The 15,592-nt window shown below is 42.5% G+C and overlaps 1 protein-coding gene across 12 annotated transcripts in view; it reads left to right on the forward strand.

The window, feature by feature from the left end:
• Positions 1-15,592, forward strand: part of DST (dystonin) — a 502,743-nt gene that overhangs the window by 266,537 nt on the left and 220,614 nt on the right. Inside the window, exon 1 of one of the 12 annotated variants that reach the window (XM_066359130.1) lies at positions 1,539-2,598. The exons of the other annotated variants lie outside the window; for them this stretch is intronic. Within the exon in view, the coding sequence (XP_066215227.1) occupies positions 1,837-2,598 (762 nt within the window). The 5' untranslated portion in view covers positions 1,539-1,836. Of the gene's footprint in view, positions 1-1,538; positions 2,599-15,592 lie in introns of those variants that run through there. 12 annotated transcript variants of the gene reach the window in all.

Consider the following 15,592-nt stretch of genomic DNA (forward strand, 5'->3'; position numbering starts at 1 on the left):
ACCAAGATAATGATGTATATTGTTCTGCCTATTGGGAGGATGTTCATAAAACTGACTATAATCTGGGGTGATGACTCTGTTGCAGTAGTAATAGGGATGTAGAGAAAGGAGTGTTGCAGTAGGATCAGGGAGGTGTTGGAGAATAAGGGACACTTGCACTGGTATTAGAGTTTTGCTTTGCCAGATGATTGCCAGCTACCAGGCGGAGACTAACGCTGGGCCCTTCTGGAGAGAGGGGGTTGGGTGCAATGGCCTGAGAGCAGACAGGCGCCCCCAGCGGCAGGCTGGAGGCGGGGTGGGCGAAGCGGGCGGAGCGGGCGGAGCGCCCATCACTGGCTGCACCTCCGTCATGTTGGTGCAGGTACCGGGCGGTCTTCCTTCCTTTTCAGTTTTCCCAAATAGTGCTTTATTGACATCAGTGATACTGAGACTTAAAGACAAACCGACCAGAAGCTTTTGTTTTACCAGCTTTTCTTCTAGAATAGTCAATTAAAAATGTGTTTTTTCACCCATCAAATTATTTTAATCTTTTGTTTTAAGTTTCATACTTATGAAAACAAACTTTTAAAAAATCAAATGGCTTTAACCGGCATATGATATTAAACAGAAGTCCTACATGACTAAGGAAAGTCTTACCCTGCTGACCTGTCATTGACAGATACGTACACATTGCTAACTTGGCTGTTTAATTATATTCTTATGTAGAAAAATCTTTTGATCAGTCCAAACACTACATAAAGAAAGGCAATTATCAACTTCTTTTTATTGGTCAGATGATTTCTGCTTACGTGTAAGTCCAGTCATGCCATACTAATTTCTTTTATACCATATCTATGACTCAGTGCTAGAAATATGCACACCTTAGATAATCGGGTTCCATGCTGGCTTATTATTTTTACAGCAAGGCCCTAGAAAAACTGCATAATGTTTAACTAGGGTACAACTATAAAAGTTACATATAAAGTTTAACTGCCTTAATTCCTGTATGAGAACACGCAAGTGTTTCTCTTGGCTAAGTGTTCATGCTTTCAATCATAAAATTTATCAATTTGCTTACGTGAAAATCCTAATGAGCACATTATGAAAATGGCTTGGAAATTTATGTCATAGGAAAAATATTACAAACAGTTTTAAAAGCTTGATTTTTAGAAACAATAGAGTATTTTAGGCATTTCGCATTTATATTATCTGCTTCAGCTGTTAAATTTTCCAGTTAATTTTTTATGGCTGTTGTTTCGAATGAGAGTTTTCATGTAATTTACAGAGATTTTAAAGTTTTTTTTTTTCCAAGTACCATAATTGGTTGGTGTTTCTTAAGAAAAATAAACAGACGGCAGAGACTCTGAAACTGAATTTGAAAGGCGCTTTACTGAGTACCTCCTGAAAGGCATTTGCTTTCTGTTTACACTCAGCTTTGTTGAACCACCAACAGTTTCAAAGGTTAATGCAAACTTTGCTGGTGTAGCTGCATTTCGAAAAACTGAAAGTTAAAGCGAGGGTCAGAATCTTCTCGTGTAATAAAGCTAAGGGTTTGCCTTGCGAGCTCATCTGCGCTGTCGCTTGGCAGTGAGCAGTTATGTTTGTCTAAGAGGATTGGTGGGCAGAAATAAGCCACACTGTCTAATGAGACACAGGGACCCAGCTGGGCAAAGTGCCATGGCATTTCTTGCGTGTGCCTTTCTCATAAGCAAAATGGCCTCATGCTGAGGAGGATGGCCACAAAGTCTGAGGAATTGGAGGGCAGAGTGGCATTTTCGGATTTAATGGAGAAGAGCTAAGTAAGCCCCGGATTTTGAAATGAGTGAATCTCTGGAACTGTGATTTCCTGTGAATCAAATGGGGAATGTCTGTGGCTGTGTCAGAGCTGAGAAAGAAGAACTGTGTTTAGATCCTGCCAAAACTCCTTTGAGCCCTGATAAATATCCTCCCGGAAGAAAGTATTTTAGAAGAAAACCGATCAAGAAAATTGCAGATGACACAGAGCCTGTAGAAGCAAACAGTGAAAATGAAGGAAGGAAAAGGAGCAGCCTTCAGCTCTCAAGAGAACAGCCGGCTCTTTCACCCAGGGGACTGGTACGGGAAGAGCCGGTTTCCCTGGACCCCTCCCTGGAAGATGGTCTTCCGCAGGGGAAGGCAGAAGTCGGAGCTGACAGTGTTGAACAGAAACTTCTGCCGAGTGCTGCCGGCAGTTGGTGTTACCCTGTGAACATTTCTCCTGCTAAAGACAGTGCAACAGAAATAAAAGTTAGTGAACTGGATGAGAGGACTTCAGAAAAAGACAGCACTTCGTATTGTGTAAAGAGAAAGAAACATTTAGATCATGTCAACACGAGAGAAATAACATTCCAGAGCAAAACTGGTGTTTATTCTTTCCGAAAGGCCGCCGGCTTAAGTTCTGTTCAGAATGGTGCAGGGAGATCACTTGAAAAAGGGGGGTTCTCTGAAGACCCATCAAAAAATGATAGCAGTGGTCAAGAAAAGCAAAACACGGAGAGATTTTGCCCTCATGCAATACACCATTTTCAGTTTGAAAAAAAGAGATGTCATTCCCTCTGTACTAATGTGCCCTCTGCTTCCAAGGACACAGACAAAAATGAGGTAAGTGAGACGCGGAGCCCGAGTTTAAGGTGGAAATAAGTACTCCAAGTGCTCACATCTGACTGAGGTTCTGGAATTTGTCTTTTTTAAAAGTTATTTTCATATTATTTTATGTGAAAGCTGTGGAGTTCTTGGTGCATTTAATTTATAGCCTGAGGTTTAATTGTTGTGGTTTTATTTTTTCGTGACATCACTTTCTTTAATCACACTTTAATTTCAAAAGCCTACATGCGTTTTTGTTGTTGTTGGACTACCCCTTTAAGAGAATGCACATCTTTTGAATTTCTCTAGTTCATGCTTCTTGACTTTTCCTATGGAACAGCCCTTGGAAACAGCAGCACTGTAGGTAAAAATTAAATCAGAAAGCAGTCATGACAAGACAAGAACTTCATGACAAGTGCAGGGAGTATAGAGTACCATTATTAGTACTGACTGATCAATAAATTTGAAAAGCCAAATTCTAGTTCTCTATCACTTTTTATATACAGAAACACTCACATAATTGCTTTTAAGTCTGTGTGTGTGTATGTGTATGTATGTGTGTGTGTGTGTGTGTGTGTGTGTGTATTTTGGGGGTGAGAGGCACAAATAAGATTGCCCTAATCTATTCTGGGTCTTTGTTACATGAGTTACTCCTTGACCTCCTGTCTACAATCAGAACTATTTGGGCAGCATGTCATAGGAATTTGAATATGACACAGACTGCCCTAAGTTGAGATCTATATTCCTAACACTGATACTTAGCTTTAGACAAGTTACTTCTCTGGGGTTTTTTAGTTGTCTTTAAAATATAAGTGAATATTTATTTACTTGCCTACAAACTACATTACCTAACAATCTCTTCTCCAAGTTGAGAGTTGATGGCTTTTTTTTAAAGTTATTTCTAACTTCGTCTGTTAGTAAAAAATCTGGCCATAAGTGGTCTATGTGCTGTTTAAACACTTTTGGCCAGGCCATTACATCATAGGGCAGAGATCATTTACACAGCGACAGGATGAGGTCTTCATTAGGGCTAGTGGGCACAATCATCGTTGGCCTTCCCCGCTGGTTCTCCTGAGGTGGTGGTGTTTATACACACCACCGCACCTTGCCAGTGTGATGTCATCGATTCTATTCTCATTGTACAGTGGCTTCATTTTAAAAAGAAAGCATCCAGTCTGTGTCATTTTCAGTGTCAGTCTGACATAAAGATCAGTGCAAGAGGAATGGACTTGGCTGCCACATGTTTATGAATGGAACCACTTGGTTTGCTTACATATGTTTTCCAACTGTTTTTTGCATAATTTGGCTTCAAGCAAGCCTTTCATATTTTCATTAATGGAAACTCTTAAACTCTGTTTCCTCATTGGTACATAAGTGCCTCCCCCCCTCTAATTGTGCATTTGATAAATTTGAAACTTTAATGAAAAATGCTTGTGAAAATAAGTCATAAATCTGCCATCCAAATTGGTAAAATAATTGTGATATGGAGAGGTACTTAAAGTCTCATGTCTTCTAGGTAAAAGCTGAATGGGATAGTCCTTATTTATCTGAGGAGTCTGATGTCTCACTTCCCTGTAGTCCAGATGAAGACTGTTTGGGGCGGGACAGAGGCAGAACTGACAGCCCAGCTACTGCCCTTAGGGCCAGTGGTCGGCAAACTCAGTTAGCAGAGCCGAATATCAACAGTACAATGATTGAAATTTCTTTTGAAAGCCAAATATTTTAAACTTACACTATATAGGTAGGCACATTGTTATTAACTTAATTAGGGTACTCCTAAGCTGGCCACACCCAAGGGGTCAAAGAGCCGTATGTGGTTCGCGAGCCAGCCACGGTTTGCCCACGGCTAGGCCATTTTTCGTGTTACCTTGCAGCTCTTTGACTCTGTTTGTTTCATTACCTTTGGTTCGAACTTTGCATAGAGTTCTTTATTCTTTATTTCATTTTTAAAGTTTATTGATTTTAGAGAGAGATGAAAGAAGACAGCGAGGGAGAGAGAAACATCGACTTATTCCACTTATTGATGCATTTATTTTTTTATTTTACTTTTTGTATTTTTCTGAAGCTGGAAACAGGGTGGCAGTCAGACAGACTCCCGCATGCTTCCGACTGGGATCCACCTGGCATGCCCACCAGGGGGCGATGCTCTGCCCATCTGGGGCCTTGCTCTGCCGCAATCATAGCCATTCTAGCGCCTGAGGCAGAGGCTACAGAGCCGTCCTCAGAGCCCGGGCCAACTTTGCTCCAGTGGAGCCTTGGCTGTGGGAGGGGAAGAGAGAGACAAAGAGGAAGGAGAGGGGGAGGGATGGAGAAGCAGATGGGCGCTTCTCCTGTGTGCCCTGGCCGGGAATTGAACCCAGGACTCCCGCACGCCAGGCCTATGCTCTGCCACTGAGTTAACCAGCCAGGGTCGATGCATTCATTGTTTGATCTTGTATGTGCCCTGACTGGGGATGGAACCTGCATTCTTGGCATATCAGGGCAACACTCTAACCAACTGAGCAACCTGGCTAGGGCCAGAACTCTTTATTTTGCATTGGAGTCTACATTTTTTATTGGGGAATTAGATGGAAATGAGAGCTTTTAGCACTTGATTAGTATTACAACCCAGAAATGGGCTGTTAACTCCTGTTCCTTTTGTTTCTTCAAGAACTTTTTCTTATCCTATTTGATCTGTTTTTACTCTGAGACATTTGTATGCAGGGTTGGGCTTGATGACTTTTGAGTTAACTTCCAATTAGAATAGTGTGCAAGATTTTGAACTTTCCTTAACCAGAGACTTAGTTCAAGCCTCTGACTTGAACTTACTGGTCCTGTGAAATTAGTCTTTCTTAGTATAGGTCAGGGGTCCCCAAAACTACGGCCCGCATGCAGCCCCCTGAGGCCATTTATCCAGCCCCCGCCGCACTTCTGGAAGGGGCACCTCTTTCATTGGTGGTCAGTGTGCTCCTGTAGGACTGTATGTGGCGTAGGCAAAGTGTGGTGTCGCTCATGTACAGTACTACTTCCGGTGACACACGCGTCACGACTCCGGAAGCGCGTCATATCATTTGTTACAGCTAGCAGTGACAAATATGGAACCGGACATTGACCATCTCATTAGCCAAAAGCAGGCCCATAATTCTCATTGAAATACTGGTCAGTTTGTTGATTTAAATTATTCTTTATTTTAAATATTGTATTTGTTCCTGTTTTGTTTTTTTACTTTAAAATAAGATATGTGCAGTGTGCATAGGGATTTGTTCATAGTTTTTTTTTATAGTCCAGCCCTCCAACGGTCTGAGGGACAGTGAACTGGCCCCCTGTGTAAAAAGTTTGGGGACCCCTGGTATAGGTGACCAGCCTACCTCCTCTTAAGTCACCTTACTTGTAATCATATGCTGACCTAGAGTGGCAGTCCAGGCTCAGGGGTTCAGTGGAGTTGGCTCAGCCAGCCCCTCCCTGAGTGCCTAAATGCTAGAAATCTCATAGCATACCCCTACTGGAGTAAGGAGGTATTAAAAAAAGGAATTCCTTAGATTTGTATGTTGCTTTGGCATTGAAAACATATTTTCAGATCTGTTATGTTTTTGGATCATTCTAACAGCTGTATGAACTAGGCGAAACATTCAGTTCCTCTTTTATAGAATGAAGAAATGGTAACTAAGAGAGGTTAAATAATGTCCTTAAAGCAACACAATAGATGGCCTTAGCTGAGTTGAACTCAGCCACTACATCCCCCTGTGATTAATTGTCTCAGTTCTGGAAGGGATTGCTGTCAGAGCAGGGGTTGATGTTTACAGGAGTAGATATTCATCTATGAAGGTTAAGTGTTGTACACAGAGGTGGCAAAGGCAGGCCATGTTTGGGAACAGGGAGTACTAAGCTTACAGTGTACACTTTCTCAGGGATCCCTTATTTCTCTAAGACTCACATGCTTCCTATACCTTGTGACACAGTCTCCTTTACACGTGAGCTTTTCCCACAAAGCACTTTTTTTTTTTTTTTCTGAAGCTGGAAACGGGGAGAGACAGACAGACTCCCACATGTGCCCGACCGGGATCCACCCTGCACGCCCACCAGGGGCAACGCTCTGCCCACCAGGGGGCGATGCTCTGCCCCTCCGGGGCGTCGCTCTGCCGCGACCAGAGCCACTCTAGCACCTGGGGCAGAGGCCAAGGAGCCATCCCCAGTGCCCGGGCCATCTTTGCTCCAATAGAGCCTTGGCTGCGGCAGGGGAAGAGAGAGACAGAGAGGAAGGAGGGGTGGGGGTGGAGAAGCAAATGGGCGCTTCTCCTATGTGCCCTGGCCAGGAATCGAACCCGGGTCCCCCGCACGCCAGGCCGACGCTCTACCACTGAGCCAACCGGCCAGGGCCACAAAGCATTCTTTTTTCTTTAGTTTCACAAGTCTTACCTCATCCTAGTTTTGTTGGATTGATCTCAGCACAAATGGTTGTTCTCTCTGGTTAAAGGCCGTTGGTGATGTAACAACCACATGGAAGTGTCACCTGAGGAGCTATAAAAAATACAGATGCCCGAGTGCCACTCCAGTGATTGTATTGTAAGAGAGCAGGTGGGGCCCCGCAGGTGATTCTAACCATCATGACTGTGGGCAGGGAGCTTGTTACCCTTCTTCTATAGCAGAGCTTCTCAAAGTATGACCCCAGGGTCCCTGCAGTGGAATCATCTGGTATGAGTGTTGGAAACACTTTACCTCAGATTTAACTTGATCAGAATATCTCCTACTGGGGCAAGAGAGGTCACTGAGTATGATTTAGGCACCCTCTCATAGGTTTTTGAAAAACACAGTAATTTTGAGAACCAGTGTCACTCTAGCTTAGTATTTGCCATCTTCTTCTCTTCTCAACATGGGTTTTCTAATAAGCAGTGTGGATTATGGGCTGGAAGGCAGGAGGTATGAGGTCTAGCCAAGCTTTACCCCCAGAGAGCTGTGTAACTTGGACAATATTCATTTCTCTAGGCCTCTGATTTATTTTCTATAAAAAGAGGATATTAGACTAGACCTTAATACTACCCTTAATAGTAATGGTATTTGTTGAGTCCTGCTATATGTCAGACACTCCACTACTGTGTTATTTAATCTTCAGAGCAAGTCAAGGAAATGGTTCCATTTTACAGAGGGTGAAATTGAGGCTCAGGAAACTTAACTTGCTTGAGTCAGTCAACTAGTAAGTGGAAGAGCTTGGATTTCACCCCAAATTATCTATCAAGCTGAACTCTTAATGATGCATTTTTCCCACATATATTTTTCAGTTTTTAATTTTTGTGAACCCATGTGTTTGAGATTAGCCAAAACAATGTATATGTAACACATAGATACAGACAACAGAGTGGCAATAGCTAGAGGTAAAGTGAGTGGGCGGGTAGAGTAGGGGCAGGAGGGCAACGAGGGTGGGATGGGGACAGAGGAGACTTCAAAAGGGTGGAGGGGCATAATGTGGCGTGTAGATGGTGTTATATTGAGTTGTACACTTGAAAACTATATAGTTTGGTGAACCATGTCAACCCATTAAATAAAAAAATAAATTTAAAAAACTAAATGCATAACATTTTATTTATTTAATATTTTCACTTCCTCTTCCATCCCTCCATTTTTAAATTTTTTTTTTTACTAAATATTTATTATGTACTTGCTAAATGTCGAACCAAGAGTAGGCACTCTGGGAGAAATAAAATGTAGCCCTTTCCTTCATGCATTATAACTCATTATTTGTTCATAGCAAATGACAAGGGACCATGGCTGTAATCTTAAGTCACCTGAAAGTTGGGTTCTGAGATGATGGTCATGAATAATTTTAACTTCCCACCATACTATGTAGCTGTAATAACTAATTAAAACTATTCTATTTTTCTGTTCCTTTTCATCCTCTGGTGAATTGACAGTGAATAGTGCAGTAACCTGTTTAGGAAAGAAGCCAAAGAGAGAAGAAAGAGGAGTGTGGTTATTATACAGATTATATTGTCAGCATCTGAGTAATGAAGATTTGAGTTTTTGGGGTTTTTTTGGATTTTTCTGAAGCTGGAAACGGGGAGAGACAGTCAGACAGACTCCCACATGCGCCCGACTGGGATCCACCTGGCACGTCACCAGGGGGCGACGCTCTGCCCACCAGGGGGCGATACTCTGCCCCTTTGGGGCATCGCTCTGTTGCGACCAGAGCCAAAGATTTGAGTATTTTTGTTAATTGACTTTTACATGATAAAAACTTTTAAAAAATGGAGAACCATCTCACGATGATAGACTACATTAATATTCAAGTTCATTGAGCTTGACTAGGGGTGGCGCAGTAGAGACAGCATTGACCTGGTACGCTGAGCTGAGATCCCAGGTTTGAAACTCTGAGGTTGCCGGCTTGAGTGCAGGCTCGCCAGCCTGAGTGTGGGGTCGCTGGCTTGCATGTAGGGACATAGACATTATTCTGTGGTTGCTGACTTGAGCCTGTGGTTGCTGGCTTGAAGCTCAAGGTCACTGGCTTGAGCCCAAGGTCTTTGGCTTGAGCAAAGGGTCACTAGCTTGCCTTGAGAAGCAATTAATGAACAACTAAGGTGATGCAACTACTAGTTGATACTTCTCATTTCTCTCCCTTCTTGTTTCTCTCTCTCTCTCTCTCTTAAAGAAATACAGAAATAAAAATTCAAGTTCATTGAAATACAATATTTATTATTATTTTTTTTAACAAAGTCTTTTATGAATTTTAGGGTACAGAATCTTACGTAGAATTGAAGGACTAGGATAAAATCTTAAGTGTTTCACCTTTTGTATGGTAGCGTTGCTCTACAGGTCTTGTTTAAAAATTTTTTTATTGAATTTATTGGGGTGACATTGGTCAATAAATTTATACAGGGTTCAGGGGCACAATTCTGCAATACATCATCTGTGTATTGCATTGTGCGTTCACTACCCCAAGTCAAGTCTCCCTGTGTCACCGTCTGGCCCCCACCCCGGGCCTGCTCGCCACCTTTCCCTCCTGTGCAGATCTGGAAAATAAATGTCATTTGGTTTGCAGTTGACTAACTCATTTGTTTCCAAATCATTTTATCTTTTTTAATGAAAGTGCATTTTTTTTATAGTCATTTGGATTTCATAACCAGTTTGTGAAAATACGGTTTAAAATGGTTGCATAGGCCCTGGCCGGTTTGCTCAGCAGTAGAGCGTCGGCCTGGCATGCGGGGGACCCGGGTTCGATTCCCGGCCAGGGCGCGTGGGAGAGGCGCCCATTTGCTTCTCCACCCCCTCCCCTCCTTCCTCTCTGTCTCTCTCTTCCCCTCCCACAGCCAAGGCTCCATTGGAGCAAAGATGGCCCGGGCACTGGGGATGGCTCCTTGGCCTCTGTCCCAGGCACTAGAGTGGCTCTGGTTGTGGCAGAGCGACGCCCCGGAGGGGCAGAGCATCGCCCCCTAGTGGGCAGAGCGTCGCCCCTGGTGGGCATGCCGGGTGGATCCCGGTCGGGCGCATGCGGGAGTCTGTCTGACTGTCTCTCCCCGTTTCCAGCTTCAGAAAGTAAAAAGAGAAAAAAAAAAATGGTTGCATAGATTTGGGTCCTCTGTCAGCATTATAATGCGTCTATCTTTTTTTGTAAAAGTAGTATTTGACTTTTATTTTTGCTCAAAGAAAACTTATTACAAATTTTTTTTCTTCCTTGGCTTATTTTGAATTTATTATTATTTTATTTAGAAAATTAAATCTAATGCGGTGACATTGACTAATAAGAGTATATAGGATTCAGGTAAACATTTTTATAGCATTTGACCTGTTGATTGTGTTACATGCCCATCACTCAAAAGTCAGATCATTTTTCGTTACCATATATTTTGTCTCTCTTAACTCCCTCACCCCCCGTAAACACATCACTTTTATCTATGTTCATGAGTTTCAGTTTTATATCCCACTATAATTCTTAGTGTGAAATCATATACTATAATTCTTAGCTTTTTCTGATTTACTTATTTTACTTAGTATAATGTTCTCAGGGTCCATTCATGTTGTCGTAAATGGCAGTATGTCATCATGTCTTACGGCTGAGTGGTATTCCATTGTATATATACACCACATCTGCTTTATCCAATCCTCTATTGAGGGACACTTTGGTTGTTTCCATGTCTTGGCCACTGTGACTAATGCTGCGATGAACATGGGGTTGCATTTATCTTTTCATTTAAATGAAGTACCTGTAAAAGTTTAAAATCCTTTGCTGTACAAGAAAAGTAGTTATATCTGTGGTTAGTTTTCCCCATATATGAATAATAAATAAATGGGCATTCGCTAAAGGTAGCTGTTGATTTACTGCATTAGTGCTTGAACCATATCAGCTTTTTGCTTTCATTCCATAATGAAAGCCTTTTTAGGGAGGAAGCCTTTAACCAAACAGAATTTTCAAAATATTTGTGCCATCTTTATAGTGAAAAGTGTTTTGTTGATCATTTTAACACATTTCTGAAACTTGCAAACCAACACTAAAAATGTGTTGATTACATTTGTTTCTGCCAAAATAGTTAAAGCATCTTTGAAGAGATTGCCATTGGAAACATCTTTGCTTGAAAATTTTGCCTGTGTTGACGAAGTCAATGTGAAACTTGCTTTTGCCTGATTACAGTCAAGTATTGTGAATAAAAGAGTTTTGCAGCCCTGGCCGGTTGGCTCAGTGGTAGAGCGTCGGCCTGGCATGCAGGAGTCTGTGTTCGATTCTTGGCCAGGGCACACAGCAGAAGAGCCCATCTGCTTCTGCACCTCTCCTCCTCTCCTTTCTCTCTGCCTCTCTTCTCCTCCTGCAGCCAAGTCTCCATTGGAGCAGAGTTGGCCCAGGCACTGGGGATGGCTCTGTGGCCTCTGCCTCAGGCGCTAGAATGGCTCTGGTTGCAACAGAGCCATGCCCCAGATGGGCAGAGCATCGTCCCCTGGTGGGTGTGCCAGGTGGATCCCAGTTGGGCGCATGCAGAGTTTGTCTGACTGCCTCCCCATTTCCAACTTCAGAAAAATACAAAAAAAAAAAAAAGAGTTTTGCAACAATATTTACAGTTACCTTTGCTCACCAAGGGGCAGACACTACTATACTGAACCCTGTGGACATGTCATCTTAGTCTCTCAACATCTTTGAGGAGTTATATTACATGAGAGAAAACTGAGGTCCAGGGAAGTCACAGGGTAAGTGGTTGAGTTAGGAATTGAACACAGGTCACCAGCCTTCACAGAAGCTCAGTGCCAGTCTTCCGAAGTTAAACTTTAGTATTGAAATAATTATGTTAAGGGGTAGGGGAATCTTGAGATACACATTTTCCAACCTGCTGCTTTCATTCTCAAATAGTATAAACTATTTTTTTTTTGTATTTTTCTGAAGTTGGAAACGGGGAAGCAGTCAGACAGACTCCAGCATGCGCCCGACCAGGATCCACCTGGCATGCCCACCAGGAGGAGATGCTCTGCCCATCTGGGGCGTTGCTCTGTTGCAACCAGAGCCACTCTAGCACCTGAGGCAAAGGCCATGGAGCCATCCTCAGTGCCCAGGGCCAACTTTGCTCCAGTGGAGCCTTGGCTGCAGGAGGGGAAGAGAGAGACAGAGAGGAAGGAGAGGGGGAGGGGTGGAGAAGCAGATGGGCTCTTCTCCTCTGTGCCCTGGCTGTGAATTGAATCCGGGACTCCTGAATGCCAGGCCGATGCTCTACCACTGAGCCAACCTGCTAGGGCTAAACTATTTTTTTATGTTAACAAAAATATATGAAGGAATTTCTATCTATCTATCTATCTATCTATCTATCTATCTATCTATCTATCATCTATCATTTTTTCCAAGTGAGAGGAGGGAAGATAGAGACAAACTCTCACATGCGCCCTGACCAGGATCCACCCGGCAACCCCTGTTTGGGGCTGGTGCTCTGCCCATGTGGGGCCATGCTTACAATCAAGCTGTTTTTTAGTGCCTGAGGTGGAGGCTCCATGGAGCTATCCATAGCACCTGGGCCGTTGCGCTTGAACCAATGTAGCCATGGCTGTGGGAGAGGAAGAGAGAGAGAGAGAGAGAGAGGGAAGGGGAGCAGGAAGGGTGGAGAAGTAGATGTGCTTCTCCGGGGTGCTCTGACTGAGAATTGAACTCAGGACATCCACATGTCAGGCCGATGCTCCCCCACTGATCAAACTGGCCAGGGCTGAATTTCCTTTGATAACACTCTTGTGTCAAATGGCTAAACCAATAGGGATTTTGTTTTTTGTAGGAAAGAACAGTTCACTAGCTATTATTTCTTTATGTACTGTGTGTTCATTACATCAGTTTTTTTTCTGTAAAATGAATTGGTTCATTTTTTGTTTTGACAGAGTCAGAAAGGGACAGATAGGGACAGACAGACAGGAAGCCAGAGAGATAAGAAGCATCAATTCTTTGTTGTGGCACCTTAGTTGTTCATTGATTGCTTTCTCATATGTGTCTTACTGGGGGCTACAGCAGAGCTAGTGACTCCTTGCTTAAGCCAGTGACCTCGTGGTTTTGAACCTGGTCCTCCACATCCCAGTCCGATGCTCTATCTACTGCGCCACCGCCTGGTCAGGCTGAGTTGGTTCATTGATAGATAAAGCTCTTTCTGGCACGTTGTAGAGTCACTATAGATTTAGAGTAGCAGAGGAAAGAGAACTTATGACTGTTGAGTCAGAATACTTAAATTTAACCTGTCTTACTTCGCACATCTGTAAAATAGGGTTGCTTCTGCTTTTGAGATTAAGTGAAGTGATATATTTGAAGAAGACTAAGTAGACTACGAGCACTCCATGACTTTTATTACTATCTTTTGCTCTTGTAGAAAAGAAAAAATTTGTAATCATCCACTGAGTAGAAGAACTCTATAAGTTTTCACAGTTTTTAACAAGCATGTTTTTCCTTTGGACAAAATCATTCTGCATAAGCAGAACAGGCTGCTGTCTTTCGTACCCCCAACTCGACTCATTCTCTCGCTATTTCTTGAGCATATATACTGCTCATAAAAATTAGGGGATATTTTATAGCTTCATATTCATTTTGAAATATCCCCTAATTTTTTTTTTTTTAAATAAATTTTTATTAATGGTAATGGGATGACATCAATAAATCAGGGTACATATATTCAAAGAAAACATGTCTAGGTTATTTTGTCATTAAATTATGTTGCATACCCCTCGCCCAAAGTCAGATTGTCCTTCGCCACCCTCTATCTAGTTCTCTGTGCCCCTCCCCCTCCCCCTAACTCTCCCCCTGTTCACCCTCCCCCCACCCCTGGTAACCACCACACTCTTGTCCATGTCTCTTAGTCTCATTTTTATGTTCCACCAATGTATGGAATCATGTAGTTCTTGTTTTTTTCTGATTTACTTATTTCACTCCTTATAATGTTATCAAGATCCCACCATTTTGCTGTAAATGATCTGATGTCATCGTTTCTTATGGCTGAGTAGTATTCCATAGTGTATATGTGCCACATCTTCTTTATCCAGTCTTCTATTGAAGGGCTTTTTGGTTGTTTCCATGTCTTGGCCACTGTGAACAGTGCTGCAATGAACATGGGGCTACATGTGTCTTCACGTATCAATGTTTCTGAGGTTTTGGGGTATATACCCAGTAGAGGGATTGCTGGGTCATAAGGTAGTTCTATTTGCAGTTTTTTGAGGAACCACCATACTTTCCTCCATAATGGTTGTACTACTTTACAGTCCCACCAACAGTGAATGAGGGTTCCTTTTTCTCCACAGCCTCTCCAACATTTGCTATTACCCGTCTTGTTGATCATAGCTAATCTAACAGGAGTGAGGTGGTATCTCATTGTAGTTTTGATTTGCATTTCCCTAATAACTAATGAAGCTGAGCATTTTTTCATATATCTGTTGGCCATTTGTATCTCTTCCTGGGAGAAGTGTCTATTCATGTCTTCTTCCCATTTTTTTATTGGATTGTTTGTTTGTTTGTTGTTGAGTTTTATGAGTTCTTTGTAAATTTTGGAAATTAGGCCCTTATCTGAGCTGTTGTTTGAAAATATCATTTCCCATTTAGTTGGCTGTCTGTTTATTTTTATATCAGTTTCTCTTGCTGAGCAAAAACTTTTTATTCTGATGTAGTCCCATTCATTTATCTTTGCCTTCACTTCTCTTGCCATTGGAGTCAAGTTCATAAAATGTTCTTTAAAACCCAGGTCCATGAGTTTAGTACCTATGTCTTCTTCTATGTACTTTATTGTTTCAGGTCTTATATTTAGGTCTTTGATCCATTTTGAATTAATTTTAGTACACGGGGAATATCCCCTAATTTTTGTGAGCAGTATGTTTACTGAAGACCTATTATGTTTCGGACAGTATATTCCTCTAATTCCATAATTTCCTTAAAATTTTGTCAGCCTATTGGAAAATAAATAACCCTTGGGGGAAACCAATTCCTAAAGCTGATAATGGTTATTTACACCTTAGTACTGATACATTTAAGAGGCATTGTGGATAACTGCTCTGCAATGAGGAAAGAAGAAAATGGAATCCCAGATGCAAACCTGCTAGTCTCTGGGAGCAAAGGCTATTGGTTAGGGTAGTGTGTCTAGTCTAGGGAAGAAAATTTCTATGAACCCTGATACTCACTTCACAGGAGAGATCCAGGGGTATGTGTTCCTCTGCAAATATGCAGCATTCTGTATATCAGCTGCCTTGCCAATATAGAGACTGAGAAACTCCAGTGGGAAGGGCCTTGATGTTAGGGGCTGTGCAAACTAGGTGATGCTCTTTTGTGACCTCTATGTGTGAAGCCATTTTCCCAGCAGGCAGTGCCCTAAGAGGACACACCCACTGTGGCGACAGACACAATTAGTCCAAGTTGTAAGGATAACTTTCTTTTTTAAGTATGTAGGAGAGCCCTGGCTGGTTCGCTCAATGGTAGAGCATTGGCCTGGTGTGTGGAAGTCCCGGGTTTGATTCCCGGCCAGAGCACACAGGAGAAGCAACCATCTGCTTCTCCACCCTTCCCCCTCTCCTTCCTCTCTGTCTCTCTCTTCCCCTCCCACAGCCAAGGCTCCAT

The sequence above is a fragment of the Saccopteryx leptura genome, chromosome 1, assembly GCF_036850995.1.
Source record: "Saccopteryx leptura isolate mSacLep1 chromosome 1, mSacLep1_pri_phased_curated, whole genome shotgun sequence".
In the NCBI taxonomy this organism is placed as follows: domain Eukaryota; kingdom Metazoa; phylum Chordata; class Mammalia; order Chiroptera; family Emballonuridae; genus Saccopteryx; species Saccopteryx leptura.